The sequence below is a fragment of the Panthera onca genome, chromosome B4 (genome assembly GCF_046562875.1).
Source record: "Panthera onca isolate mPanOnc1 chromosome B4, mPanOnc1 haplotype 2, whole genome shotgun sequence".
Lineage (NCBI taxonomy): Eukaryota > Metazoa > Chordata > Mammalia > Carnivora > Felidae > Panthera > Panthera onca.
The window spans coordinates 75,570,507-75,586,956 of NC_138345.1; the positions used below are offsets into that span (position 1 = coordinate 75,570,507).

The following is a 16,450-nucleotide window of genomic DNA, read 5'->3' on the forward strand; positions in this document are numbered from 1 at the left end:
CATGCTCACGCTGCCCTAGGTTGCAGCCCCAATTCTATCTGCTCCAATCCATCTAAAGTACTCACCTCCTTGTTGCTGGGGGTACCCTGTAGTTTCTGCTCCAGCCCAGCCAGCTTGCTGTCAATGTGCCCGTTGATCTCAGCTCGCAGCCCCTCGGGCCCCCGCCCAGTGCTGAGTTGCACATTCTTTGCCCGTAGAAGCTTCTGCAAGAGCAGATGCCCGGCCTCTGAGCGGGGGCCTGCCAGCAGGAGGTGGTTGCTGGTACCTGGTGCCCCTATTGGCTCCCCGTTGGCCTCCCTCTTCACCGCCTGGGCTCCCAGGGCACATGGCTCTTCCCGAGGCTCCTGCTTGATGCTGAGATGGGGTGGCTCAGGCACTGCCTGCCCATTCACCTGCTCCAGATGAATGCTCTGCTCTGGCTTCTGGGCTTCCACTAGGTTGTCTGGGGGGTCCCAAGGTCCTAGCCCCTTGCCAAAGAAGGTATCTGCAAGCTGGGCAGCAGCAGGTGAGACCCTCCCAGGAGGCAGCTCCAAGGATGGGCCCTGGGGTTTTGGAGTCCCTGGCTGGGTGGGGGCGAGCTGGGCCTCAGAGGGGAGCTGGGATGGGACCAGGGGGCTGGCTCCTGGGGGCTGTGAGGAAGGTCTCTTTGGCTCTTGGGGGCTGGATGGTGGAGGTGTGGGATGGACAGGGCCAACGACTGGTCCTGTGGATAAGGCTCCTTGTGGGGTGGGGAGCCGGGGTGGGCCCTGAGGTCGAAGCCCTGCCCCTAGCTCCTGGAGGGGGCCAGTCTGGGATCCAGGGAAGCCCCCAAGTTGAGGCTGGCGGCCTAGGAGGCCCTGGAGGGGAGAGGGCTGGGCCCCAGGCTCCTGGTAGGGTGGGGCATGGCGCACTGACTGACTCTGCTGCAGCTGCCGCTGCATGAGGAGCGCCTGTAGCTGCTGCTGCTGCTGTGGACTCAAGTGCCGCAGCTGGGGGTTTTTGGCCAGGACTCCTTGGAGCTGTGCTCGAAGCTGACCCACCGTAGGCATGACGCCAGCCCCGGGCAGGCCCTGCCCAGCCTGGGGGACAGGTCCTGATTTGGCAGGCTGTGGCCCTGCATTATTCTGCACTGGCCGCTCTAGTCCAAGGGGCTGTTGGGAACCCAGAAGGTTCTGGGTCATGGTCCCAGGCTGCTCCCCTAAAGGAACAGAGGATTGGGCCAGCAGGTGGGGCATAGATGAGGCCTCAGAAGATGATCCGCTGCCTGCTTGCCCATGGCTTCCCACACCTCCTGTGTGGAGCAAGTTAACTTGCTGCTGCTGTTGCCCTGGGACCCTCAGAGGTGGCTGCAGCTGCACAGGGTTGGGCTGAGGCTGGGGCTGGACAAGCAGGAGCTGTGAGTCCCCGGAGAGCGAAGGCTTTACCTCCCCAGGTTCGGTCGCCACTGACTCAGGTATAGTCCCTATTGCTAACGGCCCTCCCTGATGTGTGGAGGGCCCCTCAGTGGCCTCTGGAGGAAGAGCTGTCTCTACAATGCTTTGTTCCTTGCCCGTCAAGAGGACAGTTGGGCCCAGGGTTCCGGGGTTAGAAAAGTGTTGCACAGGCTTGGCTGGTATGCCAGGGCCAAGGGTCACCTGCTGCTGCTGCTGTTGCTGCTGCTGCTGCTGTTGCTGCTGCTGCTGCTGTTGCTGCTGCTGCTGCTGCTGCTGCTGCTGCTGCTGCTGCTGGGGAGACAATAAAGTTCGACTCTGGTTCAAGAGGCCCATCTGCTGCTGTTGCTGCTGCTGCTGCTGCTGCTGCTGCTGCAATTGTTGTTGCTGTTGCTGCTGCTGCTGTAGCTGCTGCTGCTGTAGTTGCTGTTGTTGTAGTTGTTGCTGCTGCTGCAGCTGCTGCTGTTGTAGCTGCTGCTGCTGCTGCTGTAGCTGCTGTTGCTGCTGCTGTTGTTGCTGCTGTAGCTGCTGCTGCTGAAGCTGCTGCTGCTGTAAGGAAGCCATGGGCTGAGCACTCAGTTTGGGCTGCCCGCTGTGTGGCATCAGGCCCTGCTGAAGATGGGAAAGGCCTGCCATGGATCCCTGCTGTTGGTGCTGTTGCTGCTGCTGCTGCTGCTGGGCTGTGACCAGCCGGTGTCCCATAAGGCCCTGACCCTGCTGTGCCAGCTGGGGGGAACTCAGCACCCGGGACTGGGTAAGAAGTACCTGTCTGTGAGGACCCTGGGGCCCCAAAGCTCCAGGGTGCTGCTGCTGCTGCTGCTGTAACACTGCCACCTGGGCAGGGCCCAGCATGCCCTGGGGCCCCTGGGGTGGTTGCGGGGACAGCTGCTGGACCAAGAGGCCTTGATGGCTACTGGGAGGCAGAAGCCCCGGGGGCTTGGGACCCAGAGCCTGGTTTGCCTGTACCCCCAAGCTCTGCTGCTGTTGCTGCTGGATTGCCACCTGTCCTAGGAGGTGCTGCTGCTGTTGCTGCTGCTGCTGCTGCAATTTCTGGGCTAGTTGCATGCGTTGCTGCTGGAGCTGTAGCTGCCTCTCCTGTAAAAGTCTCGAATCAGGTCCTAGGCCTCGAAGAGCAAGGTTGCCAGGGAAAAAGCCCCCTGAGGGGCCAGCCAAGGCCCCAGTCCCACCAGAATGTTGCTGTTGCTGCTGCTGGGCCAGGGAGGTGTTGAGGAAAGGGCCACCAGGCTGTCCAGGGAGAGCCATGCCCCCTGGGGGCAGGCGAAGACCTGCAGCTTGCCCACCCGGAGGCCCCTGTGGTGGCTGCAGCCCATGGCCAGGGATCAGCTGACCGGGGAGCTTGGTGAGTAGCCGGGGACTCTGGGAAGGGCTGAGGGCCAGCACAGCTGAGTGTTGCTGTTGCTGCTGTTGCTGCTGTTGCTGCTGCTTATTCCGATATTCTGCCATGAGGTTGGTGTGCTCCTTCTGCTGCTTCCGGACCTAACACAGGAGGGTTGGGAGGTGAGCCTGGGGCCTGCCCACCGGAGCCATCCCTGTTCCCCGGGCTCCTGGTTTCTAGCCTGAAGTCTGCTTTCCCTACCTGATCCAGCTGTTTCTGGATCTTGCTCTGCTGCTCTGTAACCAGCTTGAGCTTCTCAGCATCAGCTTCTGGGAACTCACGGCCAGCCTTCTTGGCAGTGCGCTGTTTGGCACACAGAGCCTTCCGGGACTTGCGATGCACACCGATCTGCTCCTCTAGCACCTTCAGCTGCATCTGTAGGAGCTGCTGGGTATGAAACAGCCATTCCTCATACTGCCGCTGGTCAGCCTCATCTGGGAAAGGAAACAGGGTGTCAGGATCTGCAAAAGGGTGATCCCAATCCCTCTTCTTCCACACACCCCACTCCCTTGCACACTCCTCCCCATCCCCCTACTCACTGATCACTCCCTGGGCAAAGGTGGGTGGATTGGGACGAGGCTGGGAAGGGTCACCAGCACTCCGCTCCTGTGATGAGAGAGACTGCTAAAGGGTCATTGTTCCATACTAGGCCCTAAAAAGGGTGGCCTGATTGTATAGGACACAAGTGCCTACTCCCAACTGATCACTTACCTGGCCACTCCCAGCTGCCACGTGGTTCTGCAGATCACTGCCGGGCCCCCCTGAGAGCCTCTGGGCTAGCAGAGATACTTGCTGCCTGGAGTCCACCAAAGCAAAGGGGATGCACAGGTGATGGGGAAAGTTGAAAGGCAAAGAGGTGGGACAAGTAGGGAAGGGGACCAGGAAGGAAAGGGAAAAGACTGGGAAAGGAAAGAGCCAACCACCCCCACCTCCCACGTCTTACCTGTTCATACCAGGTGCCACTCCAATGCTGCCCTGAGCCATCACTTTCTTGATGCCTTTCAAAGCCACCATCTTGGCCTTTGCAATGGGATCAATGATATCTTCTGCTGCAAATTTGTCCAGATCTGGAGAGGGGAGAGCCAAGTCAGCTGGACATTGGATTCAATACTCCACTCTGCATCTGCCGTTCCTTCCAACACCTTGACCTCCACCAAACCAAGTAGAACAATGGCATGGCAAGAAAGTGTTAGAAAGACTAGGAGCCAGGGAGCCTGGCTGACTCAGCTTTATTATTCACAAGATAGTGGCCCTGTTTTTACTCACACAGTGCCAAAGGGTACTCAGTAAACATTTGCTGAGCTAATGTATCAACGTCATTTGACTTCTCTGAACCTTAGTTTCCTCCTCTATTTGACAGATCTTGTGATTCCCTACTCTGCTGACCTCACAGAACTACCATGAGGATCAAATGTAACAAAGACTGTGAGTACACCTTATGACCTAGAAAGCATTCTTCAACAGAAGTACTCTTAGGGCAACTAGTGCAGCCCAAGAACCCTAGATGTGGGCACTGTGCCAAAGTCCGAGATGCCAGTGCTGCTCTGGGCACCACATGCATCACCTACAGCCCATTTCTTGCCTATTCAGGATGCTGGGTTAAAAAGGAGAAATAAGCAACCACCCAAAACTTACATCTTCCTAAAATCCTGCACATTTTATATTTCTCCACTGCTCTCACAACTTCACTCTCCACTTTTTAATTTTTTTTTTTTTTCAACCTTTTTTATTTATTTTTGGGACAGAGAGAGACAGAGCATGAACGGGGGAGGGGCAGAGAGAGAGGGAGACACAGAATCGGAAACAGGCTCCAGGCTCCGAGCCATCAGCCCAGAGCCTGACGCGGGGCTCGAACTCACGGACCGCGAGATCGTGACCTGGCTGAAGTCGGACGCTTAACCGACTGCGCCACCCAGGCGCCCCACTCTCCACTTTTTAAAGGACTAACCTGGGGTGCCTGGGTGGCTCAGTCAGTTGAGTGTCCGACTTCGGCTCGGGTTATGATCTCACGGTTCGTGAGCTTAGGCCCCACATCGGGCTCTGTGTTGACAGCTCAGAGCCTGGAGCCTGCTTTGGATTCTGTGTCTCCCTCCCTCTCTCTCTGCCCCTCCCCCACACGTGCTCTGTCTCTCTCTGCCTCTCAAAAATAAAGAGAATTAAAAAAAAAAATTTTTTAAAGGACTACCCAAACTCCCTTTCCTCCTATTTTAAGGCCACAAAATAGTCAAGAGGACCAGAGGAGCAGGATTCAAACTCTAGCTGTTAGCCGTATGATCTTGGCAAGTTACTCGCCCTCCATGCCTACTTCCCTAACTGAAGACCCTGGCAGTACCTATTTAATGAGTTTGTTGTGATTCAATTAGACGACGATGGTAAAGTCCTTGGCACACGGCTTAACAAATGTTATCCCAATAAACAGTATTGAATTTGAGATCTTCCTCAATCTGGCCCCCCTTCTCACGTCTCCAAAATTAGGGTAGTACCCACTTACCTTCCTCCACATGGAGTCCACTCTGGCCTAGCCACCTCAATATGGTCTCCAAACGCACTCACCTGCTTCCCTCCACAACATTTCCCACTCAAGGGCCTGTGCCCGCCTGGACTGCTGTTTCCTGCACTACTTCTCTCCAGCTCCCGATCTTCTGGTCTCGCACAGCTACAAAGCCCTTGCCAACCAGGCTTCATGCATTCATTCCATTTGTTCAAGTATCTAACTGCCTGCTCTATGCCAGGCACCATTCCTCTGTTGGCAAAAGCTACAATGCTTCTGCCTGCACTGCTAGTATGGTGTTTAGCCCATGCTCTTTGTGTCCCACCTCCCTCAGCTGGGGATTATCTTAGGTCTCTAGCTCCAGTGTCCATTTGGTGGTAGCAGTGATCACCCCTGAGTAACTAAGCCAGTGCCCCTGGCTCAAGTTACCTGTATCAGGGAAGAAGCTGTTAGCCAGCTGCTGCTGCATGGCCAGCTGCTGAGGTTTCATACACATGGAAGGTGGCATGGTACCCATGGGCTTCTGTGCCAGCACTGGCTGTGGGCTCTGCTGGGGCACCAAGCCTGCCTGCCCCCCGTGCTGCCCACTTAGCATATGTCCTTGACTGGACACCATGGCCATGGATGGGGCCAGGCGCTGCTGGAGGGCATGTGCTGGTGGCTGGGTGGGCATCAGTGGTTGGGCCAAGCCTGGCTGTCGGGAACCCCCAAGTCCTAGGGCAAGCTGCTGTTGGGGCCCAGCCAAACTGGGAGAAGAGCCTTCATGTGTCAAAGACATGGCCTGGGCAGGGCCTGGTGTGGCCAGCAGGGAATGCTGCTGCTGCTGCTGCTGCTGCTGTTGTTGCTGCTGTTGCTGGGCAGGCTGCAGCTGTGCCGAAAGCTGCTGCTTCTTCTGCAGCTCCTTCTTCTCATGCTCCAACAGGTCTTCGATGAGCAAGGGTAACTCACTGGCTACCAGCGAGCTCTCCATCTTGTCCAGCTCATCCCCTGATGCTGCATGTCCACCGGGCAAGGTCAGGGCCCCACTCTCCAGCTCAAACTTTTCCAGCAGGGAGGACCCTCCTGGGCCACTCAGCGGGCTGGGTGTCAGCAGGTGAGCTGGTGGTCCTCCTGTGGCCCCAAAGGGGCCCTTCTCAGTTGTGTGCCCACTGCCGGAAAAGGGTCCTGTGCCCATCCGGGTGTCCCGGGTGCCCATCACACTCTGTCCTGGTTTCAGCCCCAGACCTAGGGAAGTGGTGGCAGGTGCTGGCTCTACCTTGGGGGTGGTAATGGCGAACTGGCAAGGGGAAGGGTGGCGCCCACCTTCCTCTACCTTGGGCTTCACCTCAGGGAGCACCGATGCCAGACGGGCCTCAGAGACATCAGCAGCAGGCAGAGGGCGCTCATCAGGGCCCATGGGTCCTGGCTCCACCCCCCGCAGCAGGGCCTCCCGCTCAGCCTTTTCATTGGCCGACTCTACCAGCCTCAGGTGCTCATTGAAGATGTCCTTCTTGTCCCCAGTATCCAGCTCAGGGTCAGTATAGGCCAGCAGATCAAACTCATCCCCATTGAGCAGGTCATCCAGGTGAGGGTCATTGGTCTCCAGGTTTTCCAAGGTGCCCAGCTCATCATCTCCCTTGGCCACATCCACACCCAGGCCCAGGTGAGCAAGCTCCTCATCATCCTCTAGGGCCTTGTGGGCATCAAAGTCATCATCCAGCTCAGGATCCTCACAGGGTAACTTCCCAGCTTCCAGGGCCAGAGGAGGAGGGCGGCCAAGCTCAGTGCTTGAGGTGGGCCGGCTGACCAGCTCCAAGCCAGTGGGCAGGGAGGGACCTTTGGTGTGGGGCACTGGATGGAGACTACTGTTCAATTCAGGGGCCGGAGGTGCTGCGGGCTTCTGTGGGGGAAGGCCTGATACTGCCAGGCCTCGAAGCCCTTCAGGAGCCATTCGGTGGGAGTCCTCACTTACTGGGTAAAAACGGGGTCTCTGAGGGGGGCCCTGCCCAGGAAACGGAGCCCCCCCAGGTCCTAGTCCTTTCTGTACATTGTGCCGCAACTCAATGAACTGGGCAGGACCAGCTGGACCAGGCACTGGCTCTCCAGGGCCAGGGAGGCGGGCGGGAATTCCTGCCAAGGGGGAAGCTAGGGTTTGGCGGCCAAGTTCAGGCCCAGGAGTTGATGGAAAGCGAGTAGACATGGCAAGGCGCATGGAGGTTGCTGTTGCCTGCTGTTGTTGCTGCTGCTGCTGCCACAGTTGTTGCTGCTGCTGCTGCTGCTGTAAGGGCAGGGACCCAGGATAGGGTGCTCGCTGATAGAAGGCTTGGGAGCCTCCCACCAGTTGCCTGGAAGAATATGCGGTAGTCAGTAAGATGAAATCAGGATCAAGTGCTAGAACATGGGCTTAGGGCATTAAGGAAGGATGGAGTTGACACAGTAAGAGGGAATGAGGAAGAAGAGTAAGTGATACTAGACAAGGGTCAGACACAGGAAAACCTGGGGCAACACACAACAGTGGTGAGATCTCCTCCCTTGCTTTACCCTTTGCTTTGGAGCTTACCGGCTGCTCACATCCATAGAAGAAGGGGTGGCTGGTGGAGGTGGCCGGGAGAGTCGGTCATCGCTGGGGAAAGCCCCTGGCCCCATGATGGGGCCACCCAATTTGCTTGGGGGCAGCCCCACAAGGCTACTCTTGTCCTGGGAGAGATGGAGGTGGATGAAGGAGGGGTTACCTTCAGTATCCTGGACCCGCCACCCCTTGCCACCACTCTATCTACCTGGGTCCCAGCAAAGGGAGTCTGGCCTCGATTCAGCTGCTCAAAGGCAGGGCTGCTGGGCTCGGCACCCCAGCTGCCCGGGGGCCCCACTGCTCCTGCAGCTGCCGCAGCTGTTTCCTTCTCTTGCCGCAGGGTGTTGCGCTGGATCTGCTGCCGAATCAGGAGCTCCCGTAGTCGCTGGCGCTGTGCAGAGAACAGAGAAGTGGGGTAAGTCCATTCTACTCCAATCACAGAGCTGGCACAAGAAAAGCAAAGATATGGGGGTTCACTCCAGGATGTCCACTCACCTGCCGCTGCTTCTCCAGTTCTGTCTGGCTGAGGCTGGACATGCCTGGGTCCTGGGTACCTGGAAGTTCAGGTGCCGCCAAAGAGCTACCCAACCCAGCCCCTGGGTCTTCTCGCTTATCGACTGGAGAGGTGATGCCTGCCCGCTGCGAGGCTCCATGCGACAGGTAGGGGAGGGATCCATCCGGTGCAGGTGGTGGTAGGACTGATGGGGGGCGTAGCGGGGACAGCCCAAAGCCCTCTCCTGTGGACCCACTGCTGGATCCCAGGGGGCTGCCTGATGGGTGGAAGTTCCCTGTGGCTACTGCGTAGTTTGTGCTTTGAGGCTTGCCCAAAGTAGGGCCAGGCCCAAAATGGCTGTTGATCCCATGGGGTGGAGGGAGACCAGGCTGAGGGACAGGGGGCTTTAGGGAAGGCTCCCCTACCGCCTGAGGGAAAGTGAAACGCATGGGAGAGGGGGTGCCCACAAATGCACCCGTCCCAGGGGACCGGGCAAAATTGGGGGGCTGCCCACTTGGGACCTTAGCATGGAGCTCACCTGCCGGTCCCGAGGGCAGGGCTGCTGGGAAGCCCCCAGCCCCCAGTGGAGTGTGGGCTAGAGGCCCAGCCTTGAAGGCAACTTCAGGGGGCTGGGGTCGGGGTGGCTTATGCAAGGGGGCAAATGGGTCACGGGACTGAGGACGTGAGGGTGGACGGGAATAAGGGTCAGGGGACTGGAAGCGAGGGGTAACAGGGGATGGACAAAAAGCCTCGGCAGACAAAGGACGGGGTGTTAATGGGGACTGCGAGCTGGACTGGGACTGGGGACTGGCAGGTACTCGGGAGAAAGGGTCTGAGGGCAATGAGCGAGGGGGCAGGGCACAGCAGCTTTCAGGGGGTGGGGGTTGGGGCCGAGGGGTCAACGGGGGCTGGGCATAGGGGTCAGGATAGGGGCCAGGGCGAAAGATGTCCGAGTGGCTGGGAGAAGAAGGGGCCAAAGCCTGGGCAGGGGGTGGCTCCTGGGGCCTTAGGCCCAAGCCCGGGCTCTGGGGCTCTACCTGAGATGCCCGAGGGGTCAGGGGGGCTTTAAAGACATCAGGTGCCTTTAACTCCAGGTTGCCCAGGTGGGGGCCTGAGGAAGGTGAGTCAACAAAGCCTAGGTTTGGGGGCCCATAGCTAGGAGAGGATGCCCCAAGCTCTTCCTTCTTCACCTCTAGGGCCTTCCGAGACTCCCCAAAAGGCGGGGGTGACAGCAGGGGCTCGGCAGCCTTGCCTCCCCCTATCCCTGGGCTCTCAGGCACAGCCAGGTTGTCCAGTGAGGGGCAGCGGGGTTTGAGAAAGGGATCGGGTGTGGAGGGCTGGTGCCGGGGGGTGCCGGGTGGGGTAGTGTGGAATTCCCCTGGCTGGCCAGTCCCAGGACGGGATGAGGCGCCCAGCGTCAGGGGCTGCGCAGGGGCCCCAGTTGGACTAGGATAGGGAGGATAAGTAGGTGGTGCTGTGGGGAAGCGGGGCTCCAGAGCGTAGGCGGGGGCCAGTCCAAAGGGGTCCTGCGAAGGCACTTGGGCGGGCACCTGGGGTGGGAGCTTGAGGAAGAGCTCACCGGGCGAGTCGGGGCCGGGCACTGTGCCCGCCGGCGGCTTCAGGAACCCGTCCGCAGAGGTAGACAAGCCGGCGGGGGTAGTGGGGCTGCCAATGAAAATGGTGGGGGCAGCAGCGGGGGGCGGACTGCCCAGTGCCCCTGGCTGGGGGGGAATGCGAAGATGTAGGGCCGGTCGGTCAGTCTTACGGGCCATGTCGCCCACCTTGGTCTGCTTGTTGATCTGGCTCTCAGCCTGCTATAGGGGGAGACCAGGCACAGAGCAGTCAGGCTGCTGTGGCAAGCCCTATGTCCCCCACACCCTCGAGAGGCCCCCAGCTATAGGATCTGGATGGCGCGAACCAGCCTGGCCCCCACTCACCTTTTGCACCTTGTTGATGCGGTGAGCTGCCCGGTTATCTTTGGCCTTTTGCTGAGGGATACAGGACACAGCCTTAGGCCTAGGGCTCAGTTTCATGCCCAGCCCCCATCCCTCACGTCACTCACTCCCTACCCAGAAGCTGATCCCTTCTGGCCCAGTTGCTTTGGGAGTGGGTAATGGAAAGAACTGAGGTGAATTTCCCAAAAACACCCTCGAGCCCCAGTTCCCACCCTGACCTAGGCTCTCTTCCGGCTCACCAGGTAGGGGGCTTTGTCAGTAGCTGGAACTTTTCTCCAGAGTTTCATGATTTGTTTGCAACGGCTAGACCAGTCTGGAGGGCAGAGGTATTTCGTTAGAGGAAACTTGGCAGGTGACCCCTGTGCCCACCACATTCCCAGGTTGTTTCCCTTGCCTCCGTTCCATGGGTACCTGGGTAATCTTGCTTGAGATTGGGAAAGTTAATGTTGGCATAGAGCACAGGTGAGATGGTGGAGAGCTGGCCCAACTCCTCATCCTTCTCCCAACGCTGAAGGCTCCGCTGGTTATAGGAGAGCCCGTCGCCCTCTCCCTCCGTGGTGGGGGTGGTGGGGGTGGAGGGCGTGGTGCCCCCTGAGCCTGTCCAGGGGCTGTCTGGCTCACCGGGTTCCGGGCTAAAGAAGCCCCCGCGCTCCCTGGGGCGCAGGGGCAGAGAGTCACGGAGGGCAAGGAAGCCAAGCCCCACCCCAGACAAACTGCCTAGAGTTCCCAGGCCACTGCCCTGCCCCCATGAGGAGGGCCACTAACAAAGGAGCAGAGACAAGTGTTTCTACAGCAGCACCCCGGAGTCCAAGGTCCCCTCCCTTGGCGTGGCCCCAGTGGAAGGGACAGCAGGGACTGTCCACAGAGGTTAAGCATAGATACCAACCTAGAATCCAGGAATGGGGACTGGCAGAGGCCCGGGTAGGAGTCCATTGGGCTGCTGGAGGGGAGATTGCCCAAAGGGAGTCCACCTACAAGAGGCACAGGATCAGAGAACGAGAGCAAGAGGCCCATTCTGGGGGTGAGCTTGGTCAAATGTGGACACCCAGGCTTGATGCCACTGCCATCCGTATCACCTTGAAGAAAGGGCCTCTGCAGCGGTGTACGGCTGCCGTCCGAGCCAGGGGTTCCACAACCCAGGTGCTGCTCTCGTTCAGAACCCAGAACATCCTTGAAGAGCTGCTGCAGGTCTTTAGATTCCATCTTGGGCAGTTCTGTGGGGGATTGATGAAGGATGCCGCTAAGGAAGACTGGGGATTTGACGGGACACTGCAGGGCCACAAATGGCCATGGCCAGGGAAGGTGCCCAGGACTCCCCACCAAAGAAGCTAGCTGTACAGATGGCAGTCCCACAGGTAGGACCTTCTCCTTCTCCCACAGAGGACCCTTACACACGACAAGGGTGGGCCACAGCCTCACCTTCAGTGGGAATCCTATCTAAGTCAGAGCTAAGCATCCCTTCACCCGGAGTGCCAGGCTTCTCGGGGTCACTGGGCACTGGGGATGCCTTTATGCCTCCATCCTCAGGTCCTGCAATTGCCAAGAGAAACCCGTCAACCAAGGACAGTGCAGAGGCACCACACTAGCCACCCTGGACCCCAGAGGGCACGAAACAGTTTCCAGCCGCCAACCAGATGGTGCTCAGGGGCAAAACATGTTGACAGAAGCAAAACCAAGAGAAGACACAGTCCTCTCAGCAGCCCTCACCTGGTGTATCTGCTTTGCCCTCCAGGCCACGGGATTCTTCATCTGCAACATCTGGAGCATCATCTCCTATGAGCAACAGTCCCCACTCTAGTCAGAGATGCCCTACACTTGATGCCCAGAATGGGCCCCCAGCTCCACAGGCCAGGGCCTTGGCCCACCCTCAATTGTGGGAGGCCAGCCTGTCCCCCACCAAATCCCTTCACCAGCCTCTAAGCACAGAGGGGAAGTTGGATCCTTTCAGACCACCTCACCCCCACATAACTGACCTTTCTGTGACGTGGGGAGCTCCTTCCTATCTGAGCCACTATCCCCCTTGGCTTTTGGGGCTCCTAGTCCAAAACTGGGCCGGCCCACCCCAACGGCAAAAAGGGCCTTCCGGCTCAGGTCCAGCAGCTCCTTCCCAAAGAAGGCTTCCTGCAGGAGGAGTAAGAGAAATAGGCCTCTTCATGCTCCGCAGGGCAGACACACCGTCACCCTGCAGAGAGCCAAAGACCCACCTGCAGATAAGCAGGAAACATGTCTTCCAGTTTGCTCTTCTTGCGCCCACGCCGCTGCTGCTTCTTCTTCTCATCCCCATCAGCTAAGCTCTGGTCCACGGGGCCCTCTGCAGGTAGGTCTGCAGGCATCACTGGGGACAGAAGGGGAGGGGTCAGCCCCTCTCAGGGGACACTGGGCGTGCTGCTCCCAACTCACTCAAGGGATACTTTCTGCCCACTCTCTCCCCAGCACCAATTGGGCCCACCACCCTCATGGCCCTATGAGTGAGCCCTCACCTCCCAGGCCTCCCTGGCAGTGCCCCATAGGTCCTGGAATCCCCACCTTCTCCCAGGCCCCACTGGAGCCCTCACCCGTCTCACCCTCGTCGGGCTGCCCATCCCCACTCAACACCTCCGCCTGTGCAGCAGGCCCCTTTTTCACACGTGTGTGGGATTTCCGCTGTCGCACCATGAAACCACCAATGCCTAGGAAGAGGGAGAGTGAGACTGAGAAGCTGCCAGGGACCTGGTGAACTGTCCCTCACCACCCACCTCCCCATTCCAGGGCCTCACCAGGCCGATAGGGTTTGCGTTTGCGTTTCTTGCTTTCCTCGGTCTCCTCTCTGCCAGGCTCTACATCAGGACTGATAGGCCCCTCCAGTTTCATTTCGCATTCCATGTGCTCCACGCCACCTGTGTACGGAGACAAGAGAGAGAGGGAGGAAGATCAGAAGCACGCGCCCTTTTAAGCTCGTCATCCTGCTATCCGAGAACAGAGAGCCCAGTGCTTTGCCACAGAGCCATCTGGACAAGCCCAACCGTGGTTTGAGGGGGACTGGGAGTGGCACTGCTGCCCCACCCAACGCCCCACTCTCACGGGAGTGCTCCCACTACTTGGGCACTCCCTGAGATTCCCCAGCCTGACCTTCACCCTTGAGCAGCTCGTCAGCATCCAGGTCCCCATCCTTCTTGTCATCAGGGCCAAGGGCATCTGAGGGCTCAGAACCCTCTAGCCCTGCCTCCCCTGGGAGGCCAAGCCGTCCTCGCCGCTGGCGCCGCTTGTGCAGGGGTGACATGGTCAGGTTACGCAGCACGGCCATGCCAGTTTCTGTCAGCCACACACCCTCAAAGCGAAAGTATTGAGGCTCTGCACAAAGGAGAAGAGCACGTAGCCCCTGGATGGAGGCCCCAGAGAAACCAGAACTCCAAGTTTCAGCCTAAGTCCCCAGCTGGGACAAAAGCAGCAAAAGATGGACCGAGGTGAACGCTGGGGAGGGAGGGCTGGAGGGGACAGGCCACGAGTAGGTGCTAGCTGAGGCCTGAGTTCTCCATCAGTGACCCAGAGGGGTTCACAGAGACCACTACTACAGAAGCCTGACTTTGCTCAGGACTCACACTAGTTCACTCAAAGAATTCTCTAGCTACCCAGGCCTAAGAAGGCCCCTACTTGCCAATGCCAGCGTACAGTGCCCACATCATGATGGAGGAGGAGAGGCCCCTTCACTGAGGCCCCCTTCACTGAGAAGAAAAATCTTTGTTCTGTGCTCTCTGGAGATGAGATTCTGCAAAGGCCACATTGCCTAGTGGAATGAACTCTGCCTGGGAAAATGGAGGCCTTGGTTCTCGTTATAACTTTATCACTAACCTACTGGGGGTGACCTTGAGCAGGCCACTCAACCTCTGAGGATCTTAGTTTCCTCCTTTGAAAATGAGGAGATGAAGTTGGGTTGGAGCTGGACTAGACAGCGTCTAAGGTCTCTTCCAGACTTGGCATTCGGGATTTCTGTGACTCACCTGGCTCTTTCACCTTCATAGGCACCAACTCTGGAGGAGCAACAGGCGCTATGGAAGAGATGGGCAAACCAAGGCAGCTTGAGGCCCTGTCCCAAAGTAAGACAGCCCTGCCCTGACCCCTGCTCCCCTCTCCCCAGCACCTGGTACTCACCAGCAGGCTTTACCACATAAGGCTGGCAGGAGACACAGTCAAAGCCCTCGTCGGCCGCCTGTTCCACGTCATCCTCTGTGAAGAGGCTCTCGCAGCCAGCATGCATCCACCTGGAAGAAGGGAAACAGGAAGAAATAAACCCAGACAGTGCAAGGCTAAGAACAGGGAAGAGGAGACCCATATAAGGGGAGGACACCCTCACCGTTCACAGTGGCGGCACTGGATTAGGAGGTCCTCTTCCACATATGGGGCATGACAGATAGGGCAGGTCACCAGGCTAGCGCAGGGCCCGCAGTGTGTGTAACTATTCTGCCATTCACAGTGGAAGCCAGGGGAGGCAGCCCCACACTGCATACAAGACACACACCTGGTGGGGGCAGAAAGACAGACCCTCAGTACCTAGCCTCCCCAAGGTATCCAGAGACGTCTTCATTGAGAAGCAAGCACCCAGCCCAGCCTTCTAAACCCAGCCTCTGTCACGTCAGCAACATCACATCCCTCCAACATCTCCTGCCCAGGCCGCTCAAGATCCCAGGTCTCCCTACCATTTGCACTTCCAGCCACCCTTGGGCACGGTGAGCAGTGGCGGGTCCAGGCAGTATGTGTGGTAGCTAATGTCACAGTCATCACAGAGCAGGAGGCGTGAGGGGTCCGAGGCCTGGCCGCACACCTCACACACGATGCACTCCACACAACGCCAGCCCTTTAGCAGCATCACCTTGGTGATCTGGGGCAGAAGATGGCAATTCTTCAGGGTGTGACGTACAGGAGAGGGAAGACTTCTTAGGGGAGGGTGGGACTTACGTGGGTAGGGCTGGAGGACCTCAGTGCTCAGGCCAGACCTCCATCTGAACACAGGAAGGCTACGCAGAGCACCTCCATCCCCAAAAGTAGTGACTCTAAACTTAGGCTCCCAGGGATCTCTGCTGATCAGAGAATGGCCTCACCCAGCCACTACCTCATTACAATCTTTTGCTAGCCAAGTCCCCAAAAGACTGTGGGTAGAATTAGGTTGTACCTCCCCCAACATTTCTTGAACGTTTAGAACCTGCTATCGCTACAAATTAGTGAATGTCAGCAGTGAGTTCTAAATCAGCATTAATGAAAACCCCAAAACAAGTGACCACACTTGGGTCAAAAACACTGCTTTCTCTTTGCAGACTTGTGCTTATGATTTTGGTTTTATATTTTATCTCCAGGCCATGTAAAGTTTTCACAACTCAGACGATGGATTAAATTATACCAATCATGATCTACGACAAAGAAACTTAATAAAGACCACCATGATTTCCAAAGTACTTTGCCCCAAGATGAGTTTGTAACCACTAGTGACTGACAAGTAACTTCCATGACCAATGGCCATTTTAAGCAAACAATATCAATTATACTCAAATTAAAATTTTTTAAATAGTGTGACTAGAACGGGGGCCTAATGTAAGAAATAACTGACCCCATTTCCCAGTCCAGGCCTCTTGGGCCTTGAACTCACCTTGCTGTTGACACAATAAGGGTGATAGCACTGAGAACACTGGGAACAGGCAAGGAGGTGGCCCTCTGCTCCCCGTCCAAAGCTGCCACATACCACGCACATGTCCTAGAGAAACACAGAGAAACCCGAATGTCCAACCTGGCCTCTTCAATCCCATTCAGTCCCAGCAACCAACTACAACACTAATCTGAAAGGGGGGAGTCAAGGAACCAAAAACCCACCCCCCATTGTCAGGACACTTAGCTATCACGGGCCTGTTCCTTCCTATCATGCCTTGCTCATCTGACCAGGGAATCTGAATTGGTACATCCTGACATGGGTAAAAGGAAGGAGAAGTGAAAGGAAGGTAAGAAGGATAAAGACTAGTCAGGATGAGAGAGTAACATATCTGACAAAATTCTATCAGCTTTGAGATGATTCAGGTGGGAACATACATTAAATTCCCCAGGCTATAAGCTTCAATAGGGCAGAGATCATTTTTGCCTTTTTTACAGCTATACCCCTTGCTCCTAGCTCACTGCCCAGCCCAGAGGAGACACTA

General features: G+C 57.5%; 1 protein-coding gene across 8 annotated transcripts in view; it reads right to left on the reverse strand.

Moving 5' to 3' along the window:
- The window catches only part of KMT2D (lysine methyltransferase 2D), a 40,548-nt gene that overhangs the window by 11,180 nt on the left and 12,918 nt on the right, over window positions 1-16,450 (reverse strand). For 3 of the 8 annotated variants that reach the window (XM_060657746.3, XM_060657751.3, XM_060657745.3), the window contains exons 15-40: window positions 15,910-16,014; window positions 14,966-15,147; window positions 14,623-14,787; window positions 14,421-14,530; window positions 14,270-14,317; window positions 13,401-13,622; window positions 13,049-13,168; window positions 12,848-12,961; window positions 12,497-12,627; window positions 12,266-12,413; window positions 12,000-12,065; window positions 11,712-11,822; window positions 11,369-11,506; window positions 11,179-11,263; window positions 10,704-10,945; window positions 10,532-10,605; window positions 10,275-10,325; window positions 8,340-10,151; window positions 8,053-8,235; window positions 7,836-7,972; window positions 5,726-7,620; window positions 3,749-3,872; window positions 3,517-3,601; window positions 3,345-3,426; window positions 3,007-3,239; window positions 66-2,906 (exon numbers count right to left, since the gene is read on the reverse strand). In XM_060657746.3, the coding sequence (XP_060513729.3) occupies window positions 66-2,906; window positions 3,007-3,239; window positions 3,345-3,426; window positions 3,517-3,601; window positions 3,749-3,872; window positions 5,726-7,620; window positions 7,836-7,972; window positions 8,053-8,235; window positions 8,340-10,151; window positions 10,275-10,325; window positions 10,532-10,605; window positions 10,704-10,945; window positions 11,179-11,263; window positions 11,369-11,506; window positions 11,712-11,822; window positions 12,000-12,065; window positions 12,266-12,413; window positions 12,497-12,627; window positions 12,848-12,961; window positions 13,049-13,168; window positions 13,401-13,622; window positions 14,270-14,317; window positions 14,421-14,530; window positions 14,623-14,787; window positions 14,966-15,147; window positions 15,910-16,014 (9,504 nt within the window). The remainder of the gene's footprint in view (window positions 1-65; window positions 2,907-3,006; window positions 3,240-3,344; window positions 3,427-3,516; window positions 3,602-3,748; window positions 3,873-5,725; window positions 7,621-7,835; window positions 7,973-8,052; window positions 8,236-8,339; window positions 10,152-10,274; window positions 10,326-10,531; window positions 10,606-10,703; window positions 10,946-11,178; window positions 11,264-11,368; window positions 11,507-11,711; window positions 11,823-11,999; window positions 12,066-12,265; window positions 12,414-12,496; window positions 12,628-12,847; window positions 12,962-13,048; window positions 13,169-13,400; window positions 13,623-14,269; window positions 14,318-14,420; window positions 14,531-14,622; window positions 14,788-14,965; window positions 15,148-15,909; window positions 16,015-16,450) is intronic. The other 5 variants (XM_060657754.3, XM_060657747.3, XM_060657750.3 and 2 more) reach the window with 5 other exon arrangements.